Here is a 13,507-nt window from a genome sequence, read left to right as displayed (position 1 = left end):
TGTGGATTCCATGTGGTTGGGTATACAGTGATTCTCTTGGAGTGGTTTTTGGTTTTACTTTACCCTTTCGATTATCATAGACGTTTTTCTTTCGGCATTACAAGCCAATGGCCAGGTTTCCCACAACAGTGACAAGCTTCAGGCAACATTTAACATTAATTCAGTCCCCTAATACATGCAGTAGGATTGTACAGAAATATGTGTCCATCAATTGAGCATAAGGGGTTTGAGCCTTCAGGACTGGTTGTGAGGGAGGTGGCAAGGCAGTACATATAGCTTTCAGCGTGGCCAGATCCACTGGTTTGATTAGAAAATCTCGTCCAGTGTGGATAAGTGGCATTATTAACCATCGGGTGAGCAGGCAATTGCAGTTCCAGCTACAGGGGCGTCACTCAGTTCAGCCACTTCAGTTTTATTTCTGATTTTCCCCAGTGTTTTGCCATAACAACCCACATGCCAAAGGATTTGTGCTTATATTTGACACATTTAGTGTGTTCTAGTTCATCACATATCAATACTGAACACATTCTCATCATATCTAGAGAAAAACATTCCTCAGCTCTATTTCTTCATATGACACTTTATTAACATTGTCTCTCCTGTCAAACAGAAAGTGTGAGTCTGTGACACAATTGTGAATCTTCACAGTTTCTCTTTTAGTTGCACTTATGGAAGTTTTCCTCCATAGCTTGATGAAGGGGAACCTAATGCACTGGACATCACTTTTTTCAGTTTTTAGTCAAACACAGCCCAGAAACTTCAAACTCACAGCCTAGTGCTCTATATTTAATTGATGACTATTAATATTTATGTGTAATGTACTAATATCATTTTATTCATTCATTTTCTTGCAGTTATGACCTTGTAACTCATAATTTGACTTTTTTTTCTGTAAATCTCATAACTGCAACTTTTTATTGCAATCTAACAATACATACTCCAGGACTTTTCATTGAATCCAAACGAACAGTCAATCCCACCTTTCCTGCTGATTCCTTTATACGTAATCGCTACATTACCTGAGCCTTCCCATTTAACCTCCCAGTAACAACGTCCAGTCAGACTCTCTCGACACAGGATCTGCTCCCGATCATAAAATCTGTCTGGATGATCAGTATATGGGTGATGATCTTTCACACATGTTGTTTTTTTGCTCCCTTCAGACAGAATGAGTTGAGTGTGTGTTGTGCTTGGATCCAGTGTGAGATCACAGGCGTCTGAACACAAAAAGAGAGATCACATCATCTATGATATAATTAAATATGCACAGGAGTGTGTGTGTGTGTGTGTGTGTGAGGACTTACATTTTCTCAGTCCTGGTTTGATTCTGAAATGTCCTTCATGGTCAAAACTGAACAGAGACAAAAACAAAAATGTTATGGTATGAGGGAAGACTGTTAAATTAGAAAATGTTGTCTTTTGTGGTTATTTTGGTTTTCCTCATAAGGCCCTCACTATTCTCACCTTGGTCTTGGTTATCTAGTGATCTTGTAAATTTAAGCCCCAGTAAAGATCGGCCACCTGCAGCATCCTCACATGCGATAGACTAGTAGCCAGGACAACTTCTTTATGTTTACCGACGTGACGTAATGACGCAGTGCCATGCTTGAATTTTCAGCGAAAACCTACCCGTACCACTCAAATGAGAAAATATTATTATAAACTAACCGTTGTGAATCGGGCTAAAGTAAGGCTCTAGTTTTGAACACAGGCTGGTTATGTACTTGCTCAAATATTGATTTCAGATCATTTTTAACCAAAAACAAGTTACGGACTGCATCTTTAAGTATTACCAACCTGCACAACAAAGCCATCTTTACCCCTGGCATTAACATGTTTTATGCATTTGGATCTTTCTTGATTTTTCTTTATTTTCAAGCAACATCTCGCATGCTTGCTTAAGATGCAGGTGTTCACGTAAAAAAATTAATAAATTGAATGTTAAATATATGACATATATTTCTCTCTCTCTCTCTCTCTCTCTCTCTTTCATATTGAACTTAATTCATTATATCAGCCTAGACATTAATGGTTTGGATTAAATCACTTATGGTCACCAGACTGTATATTTAAATTTCCTGATTTATGAATTGCCAGAAGGAAGAGTCTCCAACATGGGATCACAGTAAACATTATGTGTTTAGAAATCTTTCTGGCAATAATTTAATCCTACCATCAGCCTAGTTCAAGACATGGGGAGCAGTTAACATCTCAACTGCTGCCCTTATCGAGGGCAAATTAATGGAATCTTCTAAATTCTTTAAAAGGAAATCAGACTAATCATTACAAGATATTAGACATGGACAAATCTATCAGAGATAAGACACATAAAAATAGTACTACTAGAAACCTCAGTATCTGCAGCTGACAGTTTGGACTTGTCAATCCATCAGAGAGCAGCTTCACTCCTGAATCCTGCAGGTCATTGTTACTCAGATCCAGCTCTCTCAGGACAGAGTTTGAGGATTGTAGAGCTGATGACAAACTCTTACAACACTGAGCAGTGATATTACAGCCAGCAAGCCTAAAAGAGATTAAAACAAATGAAAAATAAATTATTAACCTCATTGTACAACTGGTACAACTGGTATTTCAATAATATTAGCTTCATTCTCTAAAATGCATTAAACTAAATGTGATTAAACACTCACAGAGCTTTTCTGCAGTTGCTCACAGCTGGTATCAGTCTTCTTCTCCCCTCATCTGATGTGTTGTATTTCTTGAGGTCCAGCTCATCCAGCGGCTCCTCTGACATCTGAAGCATGTAGATATATATATATATATATATAACGTATTAGTGCTAGAAAAATTTTCTTTTTTTTCACACCTCAGTATCTGCAGCTGACAGTTTGGACTCTTCAGTCCGTCAGAGAGCAGCTTCACTCCTGAATCCTGCAGGTCATTGTTACTCAGATCCAGCTCTCTCAGGACAGAGTTTGAGGATTGTAGAGCTGATGACAAACTCTTACAACACTGAGCAGTGATATTACAGCCAGCAAGCCTAAAAGAGATTAAAACAAATGAAAAATAAATTATTAACCTCATTGTACAACTGGTACAACTGGTATTTCAATAATATTAGCTTCATTCTCTAAAATGCATTAAACTAAATGTGATTAAACACTCACATAGCTTTTCTGCAGTTGCTCACAGCTGGTATCAGTCTTCTTCTCCCCTCATCTGATGTGTTGTATTTCTTGAGGTCCAGCTCATTCAGCGGCTCCTCTGACATCTGAAGCATGTAGGAGATTGTTGAGCAGTGAGCAGGAGAGAGTTTCTTCTCTGAGTGTTTGTCTGATTTCACAAACTCCTGAATCTCTCTGGACAGAGTCTGATCTTTCACTTCCAGCAGACAGAGGAACAGATTGATGGATCTTTCAGTGGAGAGTCCATGTCCATCTTTGATCTCCTCTTTAATGTACTGTGTGGTTCTCCTGATGCTCTCTGAGCTGTTCTCTGTGTGTGTCAGTAGATCCTGTAAAAGTCTCTGATTGGACTCCAGTGAGATGCCCAGCAGGAACCGCAGAAACAGATCCAGATGACCATTCTTACTCTCAAGAGATTTATCTACTGCATCTCTATGCAGATTATGTACCACATCGTAAAACTGCAATGTATCAATATGTTTCATTACATAATGGTAAAATGCATAGAAAGCAGCAAGAAACTCCTGAACGCTGAGATGAATGAAGCTGTAGACTTTCCTCTGATGAATCACAGAAGCTGTAAAACACTCTGTGTTAAAATTCATAAATATGGGAACAGCAGTGCAGGAACATTATCAGTAGATAAACATTAATTTTCTATCTGCTTCTCATACAAAGCTATTGTATGGATTCAACACTTGGAATACACAGCAGCACACAAATTTATATCGAGCATTTCTATGGTATAGGAAGTTATATCATTGGCTTTGTATGCCTGCATTGGGCAGGGTAGTGTAGATGAGAGAGGAAACAATGGGACAGAAAGAGTGGAAGAGAATCAGAAAAAGGACCTTGAGTTGAGATTCGAGATGGTGTTACGCTATATATCAAAACACTGCCCACACAGCTATTGCTTCTGCAAATATCTCAAAACTACCAAATGATTCCATAAGTAGAGTTGAACTCACCTCAGTGATGTTTTCATGAAGTGGGTCTCCCAGTTTACGCTTTTGGGCATCAGCAAAGTGAAATGCCTCTATTATACGATGATAGGTCAAAGTCTTATTCCTTATATTGGACACACTGCTGCTTGACAAGTTGTAACCTGAGATTAAATTATTACTTATTTGAAATTAAACTTAATGGTGATTTTCCATCATCATTTCACTCTCTTTGAACACTCTTAAGGTGTTAACAGCTTAAAGAAGCATTACAATATACAAACACAAGCAAAAGACCACTGCTGTTATTGGCGAACAGCACGTATTGCAAAAACTTCACCAGCATTTATTCAAATTGACTACACTTTCTTCACACAATATATTAATATTCAACTCAAGAAAACATTGTTAAACCATGTATGTACTGATTGGAAAAGCAACAATAATGCACATGGTCTCTCAACAGCAGACAGCTGTGAGCACCGGAGCACGCCTTCTTGAATTACAAATGCATGTTAAGTTTGCTTTCATGCATAAAGATTAACCTCCTAAAATCACTCTGTGTGTATCTGTTATCTGAGAGTTTACTAAAGCCATGGTGCACACTGTACGGGTATTTTGGTCTTTTACAATAGTTGCTTTTCAGACTGTACAACATGATCTTAAAATTCTGGAGTAATTTATGATTGAGCAAAAGATGCTGCATGAACTGTCTGTTTCACTGATTGAACTCAAGGTAATCTGAATTGAACTATTAATATAAAGGTAACAGGAGCTGTTGTGTTGAATGATCATATAGAGAAGGCATACTAATTTGATCTTCACAATTTTATATGGCTGGGTTTTGTATTGCATTTTGACTTCAGTCCCCGTTTACTGTAATTGCCTGCAGAACTGTCTTCATGTTCATCTTTTGTGTGTTTGAAGTCAAATGCTGAAGTAACTAACGAAGGAGGTAATGAAATAATACATAAAGCACAAAGCAGTGTTTTGAGTCTCAGAGACACAGAGCTTACAGTCAAGAGAGTATTACCCCACTTGGTTGAAGCTGCTACCTGATTGCCAATTCAATGCCTAACCCCAACCATGCTGGGAACTGACGGGGTGATAATCTGGCAGTCATTGTTCGGCACCACACCCGCTGTTTATAAGAGCTGCCAGTATGCAAGAATCATTCATGGTAGTGAACTGTGATCATCATAACACATAATGCTGTGGCACACTTAAGACGTGTCAGTAATGAGGGAGGTTAGTGGCACAATAGATAAAAATCCTCTTGTGTAACACCCTCTATAATATTTTTGCACCATAGGCAACTACCTATGTCACCTATGCCATGGGCCGGTCCTAAATGAAATCTTCAGATGGCTGTATTAATATGGTGAATTATTTGTATTAACTGCAGAATGCTAACCTTACCATTTCCAACCTGTAATCCATATATAGACACTCACTACCGCTCCTTATATGCAGATTATATAGTTTGCATAGGGCAACCAACTCTCATGAGGAACACCAGGGCCGGATCTAGGGAAGGCGATGCCCCCCAGATTCTCCTTGTGCCCCCCTATCTGCAGGACACTCAATTTTTCATGATAGCGTACATTATTCATATACTCAAAAAAATGGTACAAAAAATAAATAAATAATAATAATAGCTGAATGGGGACACACGTGAGTCATGTGTCTGGGGGGATGGGGAGCACAACAGTAAAATTCTGCTTAGGGCACCCTTTTGACTAGTAGCCCTGTAGATACTCACTAACCTTTGAGTATGTTGAGAATCAGAGTGAGCACAGGTCCACCGAATGGAGCATCAGGAGCAAAAAATATGTAATTCCCCACAATGAAGTTTAATGCAGACTCATTCAGCATTGACTTATAACACGTTAGGTCCTCACGTGTTATAATCCCTCCTGTGTTACAAGAAACAAAGATTCATATAGTTGCATGCTTTGAAAAAAAAGTTTATCACTAGACCCTTATATATGAGTAGAGTCAAATTGAAGCATTAAATAACCTTCAGCCTTGATGTCATCCACTATACTCTGAGCCAATGATCCATTGTAAAAGGCATTTGCTCTTTGTTCTGCTATCTTCTCATAGGTGTCAGCTAGTTTGAGAAATTTTATGTCATCATTTTTGTAGCGTCTGGACCACTCCAACACACAATATATATTTTGTTAGCTAGATTTCACAAATACTTTGTAACACCCCAGGACGCCGAACAAGACCCTGGTTTCATGGTAACCCGATACATTTACAACCTTGTGGAATGCGAGCCGGCTCGCAGCTGCTTTCTCCAGAGCTAAGGGGTACAAATGCACAGGAGAAATGTGTGTGTGTGTGTGTGTGTGTGTGCGTATGTGTATGTTGGACCGGCTTAATGTGTTTATGTAGTATGTTGGACTAGTTTAAGTGTTTATGTAGTTAATAAAACCTTACTTGTATCACACTTGACGTGTTCATTGTTTACTCATAACCGGAGTGAATAATCATGCAGATTTACGTTACAAGCTTATAGAATTGTACAGTAAGAAAGTTATTTCCCTTAACCAGGAAATTAACGTCTTAGAATTGACAAGACAGTTGACCCTGAGTGGTCAGCTAAATATCTACAGTGGATCTAAAATATGAATAGTTAATTATAACTAGTTATGGTTAATTATTCATATTTCCCCATGAGCCGATTCGCTACATTTTCCTTCAAGATGATGGTGTTTGATTTGCAAAACACTTCACTGGAAAAATAGAGACAAGAACAGAACGAGATGATGTTATGTACATGAAAAGGCTTATGCTTTAGGGACCCCAGTGTAAACAGTGACAGTGTAGTATTATGATCAGATCTGCCTTGTGGTTTATTTGTTGTGTTCATCTGTGGACAAAACAGCTGCCACTGAACAAGTGTGTTTTTAATAATAAAAAATAAAATCCTAGTTTTTCACTACTTAAGAAATCACTTCTTCTTACCACAATGCTGCATTATTCAGAATTGCTTTCTCCTTCTCTTTAATGGCTTTGGCTAAGGCATTTCCAATCTTAAATCCCTTGCGTGCCAGCTTTATGCTGGGCTCAAACAGCTCCTTCCATGGCAGTCTCCCGCTTCTATTGTGTGCCAGTTCATAACCATACAGTTCTCCTGGTACAGCTATAAACAGTCCCGCTATTCATGTCAAAACACAGAGGAGTGATCTAGTCATTCAGGGGTTAAAATGGCAAGAAATCATAAGAGAAATTCACTTTGTTGTTTTAATGATAACATGTGCTTACTGAATCTTTTCAGTGTTGTAAAATCATAATGGTCACTAGAGTTTGGAAAATGTTCATCATTGGTGGTTTACCTGGATTTTTCTCTGTGCCATCGCCAAACATGTTCTCTGATGCATTCTTTGGAGCAGTTTCTCTGGCATTAATCGTCTCCACCGTTCCTGAGGGTGAAAACATGAACTTTTAATTTTCATTTAACAGTGACGTGTTGGAGGCCTAATGATTATAGCGGTCACTGTAATTTCTGGATTAAAATTCCTGTCAAAGGATCACAATTCTAATGTGGATCTGAACTATAACCTCCTCCAAATCAAATGGAAATAAAAGGTTGACAAAGAAGTTCAAGCCTGTAACTATAGCATTAACTCAAACCCTAAAATCTGAATGACCAACAAGGAGGTTGATCCAGGAACCTGGTCAAGGTGTGGTTTTCTGATGAACAAACAGCATAAAAAAAACAAACAAACAAACAAAACAGGCTATTTACTAAGTGTGTCACCAGAATTGCACTGTAAAAAAAATGCATTTTCACAAATAAAATTCAGTATAATTTTACAATAATTTAACATTTTCTTTAGAAGTGTGAAATTCTATAAAATGCATTTTTACCAAATCTACCTTTTACAGTTATTTAACTGATTATGTGCGTTATTGAAAAATGTTTTTTTTTTTTTTTACTTTAAAATAAATGCAATTGTCATGATTTTAACATGTTTATATTTTACAAATATAAAATATTTGTAAAATATCCCCCATGCCCCCCCCACACACACTTTTAATAAACACGTAAATTCGTCCCCTGCACTTTTTCGGTCTGTTCATGTAAAGGATTTCATGGGCCAATTTGAATAAATATAGATTTAAATTAAAAAAGAAAATATAGTCTATGCATGACCAGGGGCCTCATGTATACAACTTTACGTAGATTTCATCCTAAATGTGTGTGTATGCACAAAAGCTGGATTTTGCGTATGTACAAAAGTTATCAGATTTATAAAGCCATGCGTACGCCAGAACTTGCAAACAATTCCCATTGTAATGCACATCCATAGTTACTTTGGGGGCCCACTTAGTGAAACCATTCACTTATATACCTAATCCTTAGACAAAGTCTGCAAAACTAAAAACACATTACGTGCTTTAAACTCAGTTTGCTATTGTAAAACAAACTTTTTGCAAAACTCTAAACACAGTTCTCTATATTACACACATCAATCAAAACTAACAGCTCTTATATTTCATTTGGGAAACACTGCCATTTAAATGCCACACTCATTAACTGATGACCTACATACAGTGATCATGAGTGAAACCTCTTAGACATCATTTGTTCACATGCACGCACGCACACAGAGAAAGAGAGAGAATATGCATACAACACAGATGCATATTCAGTGTATGTATGTATGTGTGTGTGTATATATATATATATATATATATGTGTGTAACAACGTTCGTAGTTCGGGAAGAACTGAGGCTGGAACCAGCTAACACTCAAAGAAATATTTAATAAAATAAACAAACACAAAACAGCACGACAGCCCCTCGCGGACGACTGTCGCGCACAAACAAAACCAAACCACAAAATAAAGTCCAGGCCTGGGCCTCTCTCGCCTTTCACTGTTGTCACTCCTACTTTTATCCTTCCGGAGCTCCTCCGTGAGACTCCAGACCGGTGAGTGGTGCAGGTGTCGCGCATTAGCAATTACTCCACCGGCCTCGCTCTGTTCCCATGGCTCTCGGCCCCGCCCCCACTCGTCTCAATATATATATATATATACCCACGCGCACACACACACACACACACACACACACAAAGTGAATATGCAAACAAGCAAAGTCCGAAAGTCAACTTAATTTCTAAAGCGCTGTATACAATATAAACAATATGGATACAGCAGCTTCACAATAGTATCAAATTCAAATTTGACTGTAAAGCAGCTCTTATAAGTCAGTAGCTCAAGTCAGTTCAGTATTGATTCGGTTCAGTTGCATACCTGTGTAAAATCCATCAGTTGTACATACATACTGTACATACAGTGTATATGTGCATATGCATGTGTTTGTGAGTGCTTTGACAAACTCCTGTGCTCCACTGCACACTGAATAAGCAAAAGACACATGAGAGTAGTGTTTTACGTTTTCCACATCTGAGTGTAGTTTGGCGTGTATGTGGCTAATTATTGTATGTTTGTGTGTAGAGTTAAAGGCACAATATGTAAGGTTTTTTTATTAAAATATCCAAAAACCACTAGAACAGTGTTATATATTTTGCTGACTTGTGTACTTACATTATCCCAAATGTTTCGAAGAATGTTTAAATCCAGAGAAATAAGCATTTTTTTTTAGATTTATTTTTGCCGTTTTATTGATAGGATAGTAGTGAGACAAGAAGCAAAGTGGGAGAGAGAGGGGGGATGGGATTGGGAAAGGTCCACGACACTGATGTCGACGCACTGCCCACAAGAATATCAGTGATGACGAAATAAGCAATTTTAAATAGTGACACGGACTGTGTCTATAGTGTCATTGTGTCGTCTGCCAATGACGTCATAACCCCTTGATTTCTGGTTTTGTAGAAAACATGTAAACACCAAAGACACTTTAATATGATATGCATTTTATTTGACAGGTGACGACCGCAGAGAGTAGCATTATAACAGAACGCTCAAATGTATCTAGTATGATAAAACTGCGTTGCTTACTTCCGCTGCTTCCTGGAAGGAGCAGAAGCGGTCGACTGTGGCATAATAAAAGCTCTGCTGCTTTCGAGCCATGTGTCGCACTCGTCTCTCACTAGCAATTGCTTCAGTGGCCTCGTTTTGCTTCGACGGCTTTCAGCCTCACTCTGCTTCATACTAAGACGTTAGTAAATCTTTAATACATTAGCTCATCCATGAACATGATTTCTGCCCAAGTACCATCGGATTGCATCGGCTGTGGGGATGAAGACGACAACTCCCATGATTCCACACTCAGTCATGACAAAAAATTACATGACTACATGATTACATAATGCTGTAATCGGAGACTCCATCGTCCGGCACGTCCGTGCTACGTTAGCTGAAGATAAAGTGCACACTCACTGTTTCCCTGGTGCTCGTGTTCTCGATGTTTCTGAGCAGATACCCGCGATCCTGAAGGGCGACGAGAGCAACGGAGCGGTGGTGCTTCATACGGGTGTTAACGACACCAAGCTGCAGCAGACGGAGACAAGAGGGACTTCAGGAGCCTGATCGAGACGGTGTGCAGCACATCGCCCGCGACGACGATCATCGTGTCAGGACCGCTTCCCACATATCGACGAGGATACGAAAGGTTCAGTAGACTTTTTGCTTTAAATAAATGGTTATTGTCATGGTGTAAAGAACAGAAACTGCTCTTTGTTAATAATTGTAATATTTTATGGGAGCGACCTAGGCCTTTTTGCGCTGATGGCCTGCACCCCAGCAGAGTCGGAGCGGAGCTCATGTCGGACAACATCTCCAGGACGCTGCGCTCCATATGACTAGTAAGTCACATCTCAAATAACTGCTATGATTACTTTTGTTCTACCCGCTTAAATGATAGAAGTACTTGCACTGTACAATCTATAAAGACTGTGTCTGTTCCCCGAATAGTGAGGTCAAAATATAAATTTAATGCAGGATCTAGAAAAAATCTGATCGTGATTAAACAGAAAAATGTAACAATATATAGTGCAACAATATATAGTGATATTCTCAATGTTACTCAGAAGACAGGATACAGGTTTAAATCATTCGAAATACTTATTCTTAATGTTACACTGTCAGATATGCAAAAGAAATATATCGTAACTCTTGCTCTGGCTACTGTGTATAGACCACCAAGGCCGAATACAGATGTCCTAAAATAATTTGCAGATTTCCTCTCAGACCTATTGGTTACTGTTGATAAAGGCTAGTTCATGCATTCATGACCTCTAGACTGGACTATTGTAATGCACTGCTAGGTGGTTGTCCTGCATCTTCAATAAACAAGCTACAGATAGTCCAAAATGTAGCAGCTAGAGTCCTTACCAGGTCAAGAAAATATGATCATATTACCCCAATTTTACAATCTCGGCTACTTATTAAGGTTTCTGTTATGTTGGTTTTGTAGTGTTACTGTTGTGGTGAAGAGTAGAGCCTATGGTTAGGTTGAGGATGGACAACAGCACTTAAAGACTACTTATACTGCATGTTGTTTTCTTTACATAAAAGTGTCGTGAGTCTTTTTGATTACGTTAGTACGTGCCAGTGTGTTGTTGCTAACTAGCATTTAACTATAAAGTTCTGAATGAATGTGCTGTTAATGGAAGCAAGTTGTATATAATTATCATTGTGTTGAGTGGGGTGGGATCATAGAAGCTTGGCTTGGCTCCCATGGCTCTCAGCCCCGCCCCACTTGTCATAAAAATTTTAAGCTCTAGTAACTTAAAAAATTTAGTTTGTTTACTCAAATATTTTAAGGCAATAAGATTCCTCAAATGTTTTGAGTATTCTTAACTTACCAGGTTTTGAATAGTCTTCCTGATAACGTTTGGGGTTCAGACACACTCTCTCTGTTTAAATCTAGATTAAAGACATCTCTTTGGCCAAGCATTCAAATAATGCATCTCATAATCTTTTACTGCAGTTATATCTGATCAAATGCACATTATTATTCTTTAGTTTGGGTTAAACAAATCAATTTTGCTTGGTTGGAACAGCAGCTACACTAATTATGTCTCTATGTGTTTCTCCGTTTCTGCTGGGATTAACATCCCGTGGTAACTAGGATTTACACAAGCTTCAGTCTGGATCCAGAACACCTGAGAAGAGATGATGCAACCCTGAAACAACTTACAGAACTACCACATTTTGCTATAAGTTTGATTGCATCATATAATAATTGCTGTTAATAGAGTTCATTGTCTGTTTGATTACGTCTTTAATTGATTTTCCCGTACATTTCTGCCACATGTACATTAACTGACACTCACCACTGATAAGCTACCACTAAATATTGTAGAAACTTAATTGGCTGTACAGTTGCTTTGCATCGATTTGTATCGTGAAAAGCGCTGTACAAATAAACTTGAATCATCATCATCGGGTCACTGTTTCTCTTGCTTGTCTTGCCATAACAAACACAGTTATAGCAGACAAACAAAAGTTTAAATATTACCGCTCTACTGGCCAACTAAAGCAAACACTATTCTCCATAATAGTGACAAATGTAATATTAAAAAATTAAAAACATCTAAACATCATTAATCATGATTCCCGATACCAAGTTTGATACTACAAAAAAATACATATATTAATGCAAAAAATTAATTAATTCATTAATAAATGAATTAATAATTGATAAATATAATGATATTGGTTTTAAATAAATAAATAACAGTCAGTGAAAATGAATAAGGAGCACCTTTCAAGCAATAACATAAAGACTGCTAAGTTGTTTTGTCTATAGGTTTTATTTAAGCTGAAGTAATTCAGCTATGTGCACCAATTTTGCCTTTATCTTGTGAACACCGTTTCATTAATTACTGCATTCATACTGTAACTGCAGCATGTAATGCACAGATATTATGATGGTTCTTCACATGTGATTGCATTTATATTTGAGCTATCAACATGCCTCAGTACACAGCCACAACACTAGATATCAGCAAGAGGACTAAGTTTCCCTAAGGATTAAATCCTATCCTATCTTATCCTAGATGTGCCTTATAAAGTTGAACACTCACAGTAGCCTTGGGTTTTTGTTTCATTCAAACTAACAAAAATTGCATCCATTGTGGCAGATTGTTGTGGGAATCTGGTTAAGTCTCACGTACCTGTTGATGCATTGTATATGGTGAAACCCACTCCTCCTCCGATGCCCATACTGTGGGGATTAACCACACTCAAACACAGCAGAGTGGCGATAGCTGCATCAACTACTGAACCATTACGCTTCAGCATGTCCCTGCAAACACAAAAAGTGCTGTGCTAATTTAGGTGAAAAACAATGACTCCATATGAGTAATGCAAACTCTAGAGTTGCAAAAGTATCATCGCTCATGCAAGTAATCTCTCCCAGAATCATAAATGTGGCTCTTTGGAATCGTACCTCCCGATCTCAGAGCAAGTCCCGGCATCCGCTGCCACTGCTGCTTTA

The 13,507-nt window shown here is 38.3% G+C and overlaps 1 protein-coding gene across 1 annotated transcript in view; it reads right to left on the bottom strand.

The window, feature by feature from the left end:
• Nucleotides 1–3,124: 3,124 nt before the first annotated feature.
• Nucleotides 3,125–13,507, bottom strand: part of LOC107575681 (gamma-glutamyltranspeptidase 1-like) — a 12,049-nt gene continuing 1,666 nt past the window's right edge. Inside the window, exons 4-10 of the mRNA XM_016262036.1 lie at nucleotides 7,432–7,518; nucleotides 7,061–7,253; nucleotides 6,786–6,828; nucleotides 6,108–6,246; nucleotides 5,854–6,003; nucleotides 4,115–4,251; nucleotides 3,125–3,232 (exon numbers count right to left, since the gene is read on the bottom strand). Of these exons, the coding sequence (XP_016117522.1) occupies nucleotides 3,125–3,232; nucleotides 4,115–4,251; nucleotides 5,854–6,003; nucleotides 6,108–6,246; nucleotides 6,786–6,828; nucleotides 7,061–7,253; nucleotides 7,432–7,518 (857 nt within the window). The remainder of the gene's footprint in view (nucleotides 3,233–4,114; nucleotides 4,252–5,853; nucleotides 6,004–6,107; nucleotides 6,247–6,785; nucleotides 6,829–7,060; nucleotides 7,254–7,431; nucleotides 7,519–13,507) is intronic.

The sequence above is a fragment of the Sinocyclocheilus grahami genome, unplaced genomic scaffold, assembly GCF_001515645.1.
Source record: "Sinocyclocheilus grahami isolate Dianchi unplaced genomic scaffold, SAMN03320097.WGS_v1.1 scaffold2812.1, whole genome shotgun sequence".
Lineage (NCBI taxonomy): Eukaryota > Metazoa > Chordata > Actinopteri > Cypriniformes > Cyprinidae > Sinocyclocheilus > Sinocyclocheilus grahami.
This window is presented reverse-complemented; position numbering and strand designations above follow the sequence as displayed.